This window comes from Bombina bombina, chromosome 6 (genome assembly GCF_027579735.1).
Source record: "Bombina bombina isolate aBomBom1 chromosome 6, aBomBom1.pri, whole genome shotgun sequence".
NCBI lineage: Eukaryota > Metazoa > Chordata > Amphibia > Anura > Bombinatoridae > Bombina > Bombina bombina.
The window spans coordinates 1,118,424,423-1,118,438,060 of NC_069504.1; the positions used below are offsets into that span (position 1 = coordinate 1,118,424,423).

The 13,638-nt window shown below is 37.8% G+C and overlaps 1 protein-coding gene across 1 annotated transcript in view; it reads right to left on the reverse strand.

Moving 5' to 3' along the window:
• Positions 1–7,114: 7,114 nt before the first annotated feature.
• The window catches only part of LOC128664262 (NADH-cytochrome b5 reductase 3), an 81,215-nt gene continuing 74,691 nt past the window's right edge, over positions 7,115–13,638 (reverse strand). Inside the window, exon 9 of the mRNA XM_053719081.1 lies at positions 7,115–12,998. Within this exon, the coding sequence (XP_053575056.1) occupies positions 12,826–12,998 (173 nt within the window). The 3' untranslated portion in view covers positions 7,115–12,825. The remainder of the gene's footprint in view (positions 12,999–13,638) is intronic.

Sequence of the window (13,638 nt, forward strand, 5' to 3'; positions counted from 1 at the left end):
CCTTTATATTCCAATGGCCAGGGCACTCACCACCTCCTATGACCTGGACAACAGAGAAAACGCTTCGTCTCCTGCAACCGTCGGTCGAGAAGAGGAAGTTGAAGAGGCCACACCCGGTCACATGGAGTGCCATACAGGAACCGCCCCTGCACTAAAGAGAAAAAACGTGCCAAAAAATGCTACGCCAATATCTCAAAAACCTGTTCCACTGGGTAGAGCCTCATCTTGATTCTATACAGATAAAAGGAGACACACTGTGACCCTGTCTTCTTACATTATCATATGTACATAATGAAACGATCTTACCAGAATCTACGCAGTGGAACAGGAACACAGCCTTTCAAGTGTGGCATGTTAGTAGCGTCGCTCGTGACATGGACTTGAGAGCAGAAAGTGAAACTCGTCAACACTGATTGCTTATGGAGCTGTTAATTTGAGTCGAAATGGTTTTGCAGAAAGACTCTCCCTGCATCTCCAGACTCTAACTTTCACTCATGCTCTCACTGAGAGGCTGACAGGACTACTTAAAACTCCAGTCCCATTGCGAAGAGTACTACCCTCCATAAGAGACTACTCCGAATCTTCCGACACTTCTCTGCCAACCTCCTGTGACGAAAGGCAAAGAATGACTGGGGGATGAGTGGAGTGGGGGAGGTATATAAGCCTTTGGCTGGGGTGGCTAGGTTCTTAATTCCCACAAGTAATGAATGAAGCAGTGGACTCTCCTCCCATTAAGATGGAAATAACTCCATCATCATTAGGGATAACTTCCCAGGCTGTTAAATTCTTCTCTGAAAGTGGATACATTATTTTGAACCGGTTAGAAGGTGCAAAATAAATGCCTGATTTCTTCCATTCTTTAGCTATTTATTATGTAACCAAGTCTGGTGCTTCAAAGGCTTTAGGCTCATTAATTGGATCAGGGTCCTCAGAGGAGGTTTCACCCTCAGAACGAGACTAGGCTGAGTCAGAGTTTTGTAAGCTTGGTGGTAACTGAGCCTGGGCAATAGGACCATGCATGTTACAGGTGGTGTGACGTAAATCTACTAATTTTAGTTTACGCTTACTTGGTTTGGGGATAGCCACCAAAAAACTCAGACATACTCTGGAGAAAAAGTCAGTGGAATCTACCTGAGCCACATAAATAGGCATGGGCACTAAATCTCTGCCATGTTCTATACTGACAGGGTTATGGGTTGCAAATTGGAAATGTGGGACACAATTAGCAAACAACTGGTTAATTTGGTCCACTGGAACAGTTTTGCATAGTAAATAGGGATAATAGATTGCTGTATGTTCTTGGGCAGCAGTATGTTCCCTAGGGGTCTCTTCTAATGGGTCAGTCATATTAGATGGGGTACAGACATGTCTCCAAAATATTAAGCAAAACTGAAAGTAAATGGAAATAAAGATATAGTCCAAAGCTTTAAATAACAAGTGTTTTTACCAAAAATACAACAAACAACCTATAAGAACACCTCAGAACCTGAGAGGATTTATCCTCAGAAAAAAATCCTACCCACACTCTCAGCAGCTCCATGTTACTCACCCACCTGATGTGCAAAGAAAGTGTTAAACTGGGCCCAGGTAGCATGAAATGCCTGTAGATAGTCCATGAGTAAAATTTCAGCCAGCCACTGATCCAGTGAGGGAGAGAGAAAAGCGCGCCAAAGGGAGGCAGAGCTTAAAGGGACAGTTCACCCAAAAACTTTCTCCCCTTTAAATTATTCCCAATGATCCTTTTTACCTGCTAGAGTGTATTAAATTGGTTGCAAGTAGCTCCTTTACTCATATTTCAGCATTTAAAATAGCTGATTTAGCTTGTGGTTTCCCAACCTATACTGAAAGTTTTGATACTGGCGTATACGCTATTGACAAGCCTAAGTAAACACAGCCAGCAGAAGAGATTACACCCTCAGTGGGGGCATGAAAGTTAAGTAATAAAATGATAATTTTCCATTGTTCTCTCTATGTATTGAGCTTTGGTGTTCCAGACAAATATAAGATAAGGAAGCTAGTGTGTGTACATAAAAGTGATAACATAAGATCTGATATTACCTGAAGCTCAACCCATTGTAATAGGCTGTGGTTTCAAAGCACAAAACCAGCTACTTCAGATACACAAATAAAAAGAAAATGCAATTTCTCAAATATTTTATACTCTGCAGTTGGTATAACAAGTCATTTAAAATACATTTATGGAAAAAGAATTTTACAGTGTACTGTCCCTTTAATTCCGGAACAATATGTAGTAAACTCTGATCATTGATGTTAAAGAAACAGACGTTGCCTTCTGACCCAAAAAAATAAAATAAAATTGTAGAAAAAACAAACAAACATTAAAATGCCCGGGACTGCATTCAGAGTGTGCAATAACCTGTCTTGAAAATTTGGATCAGAACATAAGGAAATAAAAACAAAATTTCCAGTATACACCTAGCCGAAAAAGAGTTAATAAAGACAAAACCGTCCAGAATATCAGCCGGATACATTTCCCTCTTGCGTACTAATAATCGTAAAAGGAACAATTTTACTCCCATGTTCTCCAAATCCGAAAGCAAGAGAAATAAATGTGCCCATTTCTCTGGTCTCTTAGAGACAAGACCATCTTTTCCACTGGGAAGTAAACCCTGGTTCAAGTGGGCTTATATTATCAGCACTAGCCTATACAAAGAAATCACCACTCACGTGTATAGAGGTAAGAACACCCTGATTCCAAAAACTATAAAAATAAATAAGCCAAGGCATAACCTAACACAGTCTAAACTTTAAGTATCCCAAGAGGATGAGTCAGAAACTAATCCACATAAGGGAGCTTACCAGATAAAAACTGTACAACATCAATGTTACATCTACATCTGGAGAAATAAAACAATCCTTACCGAAGTTCAAATAATTTAAATCAGAGAAAACTTGTAAACGTAAGGACTGGATGTACAGACTTATATTTAGGAAAAAATACCAACCAGGATTTAGAGACCTAGACACTTAAAAGGGACAGTCTACTCCAGAATTGTTATTGTTTAAAAAGATAGATCCCTTTATTACCAATTCACATGTTTTGCATAACCAACACAGTTATATTAATATATTTTTTACCTCTGTGATTACCTTGTTTCTAAGCCTTTGCAGACTGCCCCCTTATTTCAGTTCTTTTGACAGACTTGCATTTAGCCAATCAGTGCCCTCTCACTTGTAACTCCATGGGCGTGGTCACAATTTTAACTGTATGGCACACATGAACTTACTCCCTCTAGCTGTGAAAAACTGCCAAATGCATTGAAATAAGGAGCGGCCTTCAAGGGTTTAAAAATTAGCATGAGCCTACATAGGTTTAGCTTTCAACAAAGAATACCAGGAGAACAAAGCATATTTGATGACAAAAGTGAATTGAAAAGTTGTTTAAAATTGCATTCCCTATCTGAATCATGAAAGTTTAATTTTGACTAGACTGTCCTTTTAAAGAACATGAGATTTTCTTAAAGGAGACATAATATATAGACCTACAAGGACACCACCTCAGAACCCCAACCCAAAAGCTTTATAAGGGTAACCCACCAGCAAGGGTGAATATAGCCTGGACATGGAAGGAATTGACCGGAACTCCGGGTCTACAGGGCAGAGCTCTGGCCATCAACCAAGAAAAGGAACCTGAGAAGGGACCCAAACAGACACTGCATTTTTAAATATTCTGTAAAACAGGAGAAAAATGGGTATTATTCAAAGTAGTATACCCAAAAGGAAGAGAAAGCAGAACCTTAGCCTTAAAGGGACAGTATACTGTAAAATAGTTTTTCCCTTAATGTGTTTACAATTGCTTTTTTTACCAACTGCAGAGTAAAAAAATTATGAAAATTTGCTTTTTAAGGTTTATTTCTGTATATTAAAGCTCTGATTTTGTGTTTTGAAGCCACAGCCTAATAAAATAGGTTGAGCTTGTAGGTATAATCAGATCTCATTACTGTATCACATTGTGCACATATACCTGCTTCTTTATCTTATATCTGTCCTTAAAACAATCCTCAATACTTTGAGAGAACAATGGAAAATCAACATTTTATTACCTTATCTCTGCTTTATCACACTGGGAGTGTAATTTCTTCTGCTGGCTGTGTTTACAAAGCTTATCTATAGCTGGTACGCGCGGCCACAAACTTTCAGAATAGGTGGGGATACCACATGCTAAATTAACAATTTCAAATGCCAATATATGGGTAAAGGAGCTACTTGTAAACAATTTAATACACTCCAGCAGGTAAAGTGGATCATTGGGAACAAATTAAAGGGGAGAAACATTTTGAGTAAACTGTCCCTTTAAGGACAAACAGAGAAATGACCAAGGCAGAAGAATATCAATAGTTTATCCTGATTGAAGGTGAATAACCGAGCAATAATAAGGTAGACCTGAAAACTGCAATTCAGGATAAGAACATTGCTGCCGAATACCTAAAAACTGCATTCGGAGTCTGAAGCAGAAACTACGGCAAAGCAGAGAACTGTAATACAGCATTTAAACAGTTTACATTAGAACTGCAGTAGAATAAAATGCCAAAAAGTACAGTGCTACAATACCCTAGATGAAGGGTATGTGGCTAAAGATGGTGTCCACGATTGGTAATAAATATATAAATGACTAGTTAGCTCAATTTATATATCTATCAACTAGTCATTTATTCATTTATTACCAATCGTGGACACCATCTTTAGCCACATACCCTTCATCTAGGGTATTGTAGCGCTGTACTTTTTGGCATTTTATTCTACCGACTCATTGGGATCTGGTTGGGAGATTCCGCATTTTGAGGTATAGCTTGTATGGTTGTTATCTGTGGCGCTGCAAGATACACACTTATTTTACATTAGAACTGCAGTACAGAAATTATATAGTTTATATACCTGAAAACTGCAACACAGGAGGCAAACGGTTATTACTGTACACATTACAATGGCTTCAAGCAGGAACTGCTTCAAAGTAATACTACAATATAGGTTTTAAACCAAGACGACTAAACATTAAAATTGCAATACAGGATATTAAACAATTAGGCCTAGATTACAAGTGGAGTGCTAATTTATCATCGCCATGGGAGAGCGGAAGACAAGCGCGAAGGCCTGGAGCCCATACATTGACCACAGCTGGTTGTAATCCTGGTCTGTGATTGCAACGTGCCAACATCCAATGTAACCTGCACTGCAAATATTAATGTTCCCAAAGCACACTAATAAAGGCATGGAATGATTACATCAAACCCTTCCTGTGCTTATACAAAAAGGAGGGTATTTCAGGGTTGGATAAAACTAAGGGGTTGAATCTGGCTATCAGTACTCACTGTGTTTATAGCTTGTGGGTTATTGTGAGAGCCATTCAGGCACTTACCCCAAACAAGGATACCCCTGTGCTGCTTTCACCCATCAGCTGCTGGATCCACAGGGAGCAGTGAAAAGGCCATCCTGGATTTCCACGAGGACTTCTAGGGCACTCAAGGAATTCATTTTGGACACAGTGAGATACCCCATACACAGCAAGTTCTATATTTTATTTTTGACTGTGTATATCTTCACAAATATTTGGCTTTTTTTTTTTACACTATTTGCATATTTTTGTTTACGTTTTTTATATATATGGCTCCACCTTTTTGAAGGGATATCTTTTCACTTTGGACTTATGTAACATACGTTTACACTCTTTGGACACTTTTTTGTATTTTTTTTCCCACTGCTAGTACTTATAAGGTGTACACTACGACATGCACCTTGTGAGTTTTATATATTCCACTAGGAATACGTCACACCGCTTATTTATTCTGTTAACGCGTTCATAAACGCTTACAGATTCTGTTATCACCCTATTGTATTAATGATTGCTACACTTGGTTTTTAGCAGGATCTTTGTTCTTAGCAGGACCGCTGTTTTTAGTAACATCGCTGTTTTCAGGACTGATATTTATTAACGCATGAATCCATGTTTTTAAATGTATATTGTATTTTTATACTGTAAGTTTCTTACCCACAACGTATTTCATTAAATATCCCTTATTTTAGCCACCTTAGCCTTTTGTGTAGGCGCTCTGTACAACCTCCCCCTTTCCATTCTCTGTTCTAAGGTTTGCTAGGAAACCTTTTGCATACAGCTAAAGGTGCTTTTCCCTAGCGCTTAGTCTCCCAGTTGTATCACAGCTGGAACGCAGAAGTAGGGGTCACTTTTCCAATATCCAATCTTATTCCAATACAAAAATAGTGTTCGTGTTTACATTGTAATCTCTCCTGTCAAAAAAAAGACACATTAGGAGCTGGTAAACACGATCATCAAGCTTGGAATCAACCCTGTTTCCTAAAGTGATGTGACTGTCACCAACCATACAGCAGCAGGTCCCATTGTGCAAACACTGCCAAACTCTGCTTTCCAAAAGTTGAAGCTGTAATATTATTTGATTTTTTTTCTACTACTTTAATTTGCAAACCCACTCAAATAGCTCATGGGACTTTTAGTGAGCACTTGACTCTGGTGGAGCACTGAGCGGCAGTGGCTTCAGCAATCTGCTAATACTTTAAAGGGAGATTAAAAACATTTATGCACCTTCCTCTAATTATAGGTGCTACAATTTTGGAACTAAGTGTATTTAGTATTTAATGTGCCTTTAACAAATATTTAAAAAAAAAAAAAAGCATACCTAATTGATTCATATTGGGCAAACCTGGTTTTCTGTGAGGAAGAATTCATACACAACTAACCGGATGTCAGTGCCTAATGAGAAATCTGGTGGTAATTGTTTTCTTTCATAAGTAGCTAGTTGTGCACCTATAGCAGGGATTTATTTTTCTATGAATGTACATTGAATCTCATAGAAACGTAGATTCTGTTGGCAGATAAGAACCACAGACCCAACAAGTGTGTCCATTTCAGTCCATCAACTTTGATGGTGGAATTTTCCAGTGAACAAACTCCCATTTGTACCAGTAAATCAGAACCTCGGTATTTCAGTTCCAAATAAGCAACTAAAACCTCACTTGGAACCTGTCTGGATATTTTTAAAAGATATTTTATGCTCATTCAAATATTGTTGTTACAGTTTTGGGTATAATTTTTTCCCTACAAAAATCAAGACAAAATTGATAAAAGCAAATACATCTTTATTAGTTACTCTTTGGTAAATGTTACAAATGTAATCTGACCAGACAACTCTTTTGTGAAGCACATAAGAGGAAATACTTCATGCACCGAATTATACAAAGGCACTTCAATTGAAAACGTAGACTTTGTTGTCACATAACTAATCTTTTGAGAGCGGAGGAGTTTACAAACAAGCCTTCTAATAGAGGTTAGGTAAAATCTATATGGACAACAAAGATCAACGCATTTTAACATTTACTAATATGTAGTGCTTTCCAAAGAGAAATAACACAATACCAAACATAGCTGGATGAGCGAATTTCTAGCACAAAATGAAACACAAGATAAAAAGATTGAAATATTAAAACAAATCTCATGGCTATGGAATTGAAAGCTTTAGACAAATGCTAACCAAGATCTTGTGTGTATATTGATGGTCTTGGAAAAGATTGACTATTAGATATGACACTTGCAAGATTATTTTTTTTTTATTTTTTTTAAGAGAGGGAATAAAAAAAATAAAGTAATAATAATTAGCTATATACTGCCAAGGCAAGTCAAATATTCCTTCTCAGCCACACAAGTCCACGTGTATCAAGAACATAGAAATTGATGGAATCTTAGAATCTTTTGGTCCACCTTCCCACATTTGTTTGAGGTCTACTCTATTCAGAACTGTCCTTCATGTATGCAAATGAAACTTAGAATCGCATCCTGGGCTAATGCTCACCATTTCCACTAGATTTCATCCATATCATACTGTCCTTTAAGTGCCATTTTCTCATATTAATTTGAAATCTATCACCTGCTAAACTTAATGTGTGGCCATTTGTTCTAGTATTTAATAATGCTTCCATCTTGTACTTAGTTGTCTATAGATGTATGTGTAGCCACCCAACGTATCGTTCTTTATTTTGTCTTTAAAATACACCTACTAGATCATGCATTTATTTCAAACTACACACAGAAAACATCTTAGATAATATTTACCTCACCCACAGAAGTGCCAAAAAGGTGCAAACTTCTTACAAAACTATCTAGTCATTGAGTGACAGAGCAAGCCATAGGATTAAAATGTTCTAACACAGTAAGTGCCACTGACATATTGTGATAATTACTAGGTAATAGTTACAAGTGTCCATATAATACTGTGATACTGTTCTGTACATGGCTACTTATTACGTCTATGGTAAAATATATATAATTCTTACTCAGGCAGCATAGTGAACTTATCTAAGGCACAGATAAAATGTCTAAATGCTCACAGAGAACCACAAGACTTTGTACCCCAGTCTTGCACGGCTATTCTTCCAATGGCTACCATTAATTAAAAAGATACATTCACATAACGAAGTATACTGTTTATAAGTGCTCTACGGAGATCTACCCCGATGATACAATGATCATGTTTTTCCATAAAAGGCTACTTTCCCTTAAAAAGGACATAAAAGGTTTGCTTTTGACTTTACCAAGTCATGTGCACCTGGATTTCTTCCTGTGAAAGTGCAACTCACTAAGATCAGTGCAAATCCAGATCTTAGTATATTGCACTTTTACAGGAAGAAATCCAGCTCTGAAAAATAGCCGAATGCCACAAGCAGCCACCTTCTTCTGCATTCAGCACTGAACAAAACTACGGAATGCACGTCTAACCTTTATGATTTAGATGGAGCTGGCATTTTAAACAAAATGTCTAATTTGCCACCATTATCAGATGTGCTCATCCTTTGTTGATGAGTAAAGCTAGGTAGGCTGGAGTGTGCATGCGTCTTTAGTACTCTATGGCAAGTCTCTGCAACTATGTATAACATTGTTGCCAACATTGCAGCCAGATGGCTAACGACACGTGCATGCCCCGGAGCTCACTTACGATAACTAACAAGGTATCATAAAACAAAAAGGAGATGTATTGCAAGACATGCAACGACTCCTTGTAGAGACAGAAGTAATACTGCTCATATTCATATAGTAACTTAAAATGTAAACTTTTCTTTAGGTTAACATAACCGTGTGTAGTTGTCCTATACTTGCTCAGTTTACATGAGTAAAGATTTTAGGATAGCATGCTCATATCAGAACAGGAAAAAATAAATAAAACCACAACGGGTTACAAAGAAGAAGTTTAGGATTGTACTTCCCTGTAGGCATGTGCATTCAGATCTTTAACCATAATCCGAATGCAGAAGGAGGCGGCCTCTTGTGGCCTTCAGCTCTTTTTAGAGCCAGATTACTTCTTGTGAAAGTGCAACACCTTAACATTTGTGCAAATCCAGGTCTCAAAAAGGAATCGGGCTCGGAAAGAGAGCCTAAGGCCTCTAGCAGATACCTTCTCCCACATTCGGATCATCACAAATGATTCACATGCCTTCCCAGATGTGTAGTTCTAGCACAGTGACAACTGATTAGAAGGCCAAGTGGTCTGCACAAACTGGGAATAGAGTAACTGTCCACATGGATTTGCTTAAATGGACACTGAACCCAATTTTTTTCTTTCGTGATTCAGTTAGAGCAGCAATTTTATAATTTACTCCTATTATCAAATTTTCTTCATATCTTTATTTGAAAAGCAAGAATGTAAATTTAGATGTCGGCCCATTTTTGGTGAACAACCTGGGTTGTTCTTGCCAATTGGTGAATAAATTCACCCACCAATAAACAAGTGCTGTCCAGGGTTCTAAACATAAAATTGTCTGGCTCCTTAGCAAGAGAACAAAGAAAAATTTATAATATTAGTAAATTAGAAAGTTGCTTAAAATGGTATGCTCTATCTGAAGCACGAAAGAATCAATTTGGGTTCAGTGTCCCTTTAATGATTTTTACTATTTAAGGGAATTTTTTTGGGGCTTTTAGTAGAGTGTGGCTTACAGCTAATCTATGTCTATAAAGGACATTTGTAGCTGCCAAGATGCAACTGGTTCTTTTTTTACTTAAAGGGACAGTCAATCCCAAAAAAAAAAAAAAAAAAAAAAAAACCTTTCATTTTTCAAATAGGGCATGTAATTTTAAACATCTTTCCAATTTACTTTTATCAACAATTTTGCTTTGTTCTCTTGGTATTCTAGTTGAAAGCAAACCTAGGAAGGCTCATATGATAATTTCTAAGCCCTTGAAGGCCGCCTCTATTTTATTTACTTTTCACAGCAGGGGAGAGCAAGCTCATGTAGGCCGTATAGATAGCATTGTGATCACGCTAGTGGCAGACACTGCACTAATTGGCTAAAATGCAAGTCGATAGATAATAACTAAAAGTCATGTGATTAGGGGTGGTCAGAAGATGCTTAGATACAAGGTAATAACAGAGGTAAAAAGTGTATTAATATAACAGTGTTGGTTTTGCAAAGCTGGGGAATAGGTAATAAAGGGATTATCTATCTTTTTAAACAACATTCTGGTGTTGACTGTCCCTTTAACAGACAGTGGTACAGCCAATTATAAAGCTACCGTTTGTGGTATTCGCTTTCTAAAGTTCTTTCATGACCGTTCTGCACAGCTTCCCTAAAACAAACAAGCCGTGCTTGTGGACTTGCATCCCTTAACCCGTTATCCAGCGTGATCCAAATTACCTTAGTTTGTTGGGTTAAGGGACGAGAGTGCACGTGTGTATCTGCTTCATAAAGCTGTACATACAGGTACCGACACGTGCAATATAGCAAAAACCTGTCTCAGCCTGGGAACGGCTGCTGAAGCTTTACTTGCAGCGGATTTAAAAAGGTGTGATACTCTGTATCTATACAAGACATTTGTAGCTGTCAGCCACATACTACATAAAGGTTTACTGGCTCTTTAATGTCATTAAATACGACAAATCTGCACGTCTGATGTTAGCAAGATGTGTCACAGAGCAGATTATTCTAATAGATTTAAACAGAAGGTTAACGACAATCCAGACAGTGGGCAGTAATATGTTAAATGGAACATCAATAGATATGTCAAGCTTTCCCCCCCATCTTGGAATATGCAAGCTAAAGGTATTGTAAACTCACAAAATCCCAATGCTATGAGAATGTTATTTACATTATCTATGTGATAACCTGTTCTAACCAAAGGTGCATTATCTGATGTGTTGGGCTAATTACTAATGAATGATGTTATGGTATTGTTTTAAAATACAAACTCAATTATTAGAGAGTTGTCAATTGTATTATAAAAGCAAGAGAGAACTTTCTTCCGTCAGTGAAAGATGACTTTGGATGGTAACAAATAGTAAATTGCACATCCAGTGCAGAGCATAGTTAAACCTTATTTAACCAGCTGCCGGATATATATTTACTGAGAACTGCTGTAACCTAAAACGGAAAATACATAAAAACCCCCTTTTTTTTTTATTAATTTCAGCAGTCAATGGCAGCTGTTCCCAGAGAAAAATCAAGCCTCTGACACACTAAGAGTTTGTCACAACCTGACTTTCCATTCTTAGCACATGTAATTGGTGTAGAAAAGTGACTTTACAAGGAACCCGATCAGTTAAGGTGGTCAGGAAAGCCCTACCTGATACTCTGATCAAGCAACCGTACTCAGTATAAGGATGGCCTCCGATCTCTCTACAGATACATATTGTGACCCCACAACAGAGTAATAGGATGTTATACGTACAGGGTGGTACAAGTATTATGTAGTGTTAATGAAAGAGTAAATGGTCAAGTTTGTGATTGGAATTGCTTAAATAGGTTAAGATAAAGAATAGTGATTTATGCAAGGAAGTGCCTGAAATAGTCAGTTTTTTTTTTTTTTTACTTCATTGGCCTTACCTGCAAAGCGAGGAGCTAAACAAACGCCTACGTTTGTATTCTGAGATCAAATAAAATCCTCTACAGATTGTAAAGCAGCAGAGATCAGAGCAAGTTTTAAACAGGATATAGTGCAAATGGATACATATATAGTTTTATAAAGAAATTATAAAATACCGAGCAGGTCATTATATACTGGAGACATTTCTAAAGGAGAAAAAAAACCCTCTGCCAGGTTCGTACATTAATATTCATAATAATTACATGCTCAGCAAATTCATTTGTGAAACAAACTGGGTAAAAAAAGAAAAAAAAAATCATCCGTTAAATATAATATATATTTCACTTCAGCGTATTTAAATTATAAATGTGTTTATGTACTTTGTTCTTTTCATTCTTATTTTAAAGGAGTGACATAACTGGGACAAAACTAGAATTTAAAAAACAAACAAAAAATGTCACATTCACCAAGGTGTTTATCCTGTTATGGAATGGATTTTGCCTGGTTAATTTGGTGCAATTGCTTCTTTTTGTAGATTGTCAGATTGATGTATATATTAGTGTTTGCTGGTCCTTTTCTAACATCTCCAAGTATAACATGTACCAGTAGACAGTTACTGCCGGCTGCCTGAGAACCTGTGACAGACACAAAATCCAACAAGCAGTTATGAACAATCTTACAGATCTAGGCTTTATCTTTCCAAATGAAAGAATGTTAACTGCTTCATGGTGCTGAAGCCCGTGAGGATGGTACAATAACAGAGTATATACACATTAGGTAAATGCATCATCTTTCCACTTACACAATATAATATGACCAAAGGAGGGTGTCTAAATGTCAATATGTTTTGGAACAAAGAATAACACAAGGATCTCTAGGTTAACACAAGCTTTTGCCAAAGGCTTTCAGAAGACTTTCTTGTTGCTCCCAGTAAACCAATAGCTTTGGCTTTCTCACAAACACAGAAAGGGAGAAGCACTTTTGCTCTAATAAGCAAATCTCCGGTCTTGGGCATAACCCAGGTTATCCAGGCTGGGGTTGATGGCGTACTGGATCATTGGCGGCGGCCCACACATGAGAACAAGGACATCGTCACCAGGAGGGGGGAGGGAGGATTTGATCATATCTTCATTGACAAAACCTTGGCTGTAATTCCATTCTGTAGGAAAATAACATTTATATAAAAAACAGAATTTATGTTTACCTGATAAATTACTTTCTCCAACGGTGTGTCCGGTCCACGGCGTCATCCTTACTTGTGGGATATTCTCTTCCCCAACAGGAAAAGGCAAAGAGCACAGCAAAGCTGGTCACATGATCCCTCCTAGGCTCCGCCTTCCCCAGTCATTCGACCGACGTAAAGGAGGAATATTTGCATAGGAGAAATCATATGATACCGTGGTGACTGTAGTTAAAGAAAATAAATCATCAGACCTGATTAAAAAACCAGGGCGGGCCGTGGACCGGACACACCGTTGGAGAAAGTAATTTATCAGGTAAACATAAATTCTGTTTTCTCCAACATAGGTGTGTCCGGTCCACGGCGTCATCCTTACTTGTGGGAACCAATACCAAAGCTTTAGGACACGGATGATGGGAGGGAGAAAATCAGGTCACCTAGATGGAAGGCACCACGGTTTGCAAAACCTTTCTCCCAAAAATAGCCTCAGAAGAAGCAAAAGTATCAAATTTGTAAAATTTGGTAAAAGTGTGCGGTGAACCAAGTCGCTGCCTTACATATCTGATCAACAGAAGCCTCGTTCTTAAAGGCCCATGTGGAAGCCACGGCCCTAGTGGAA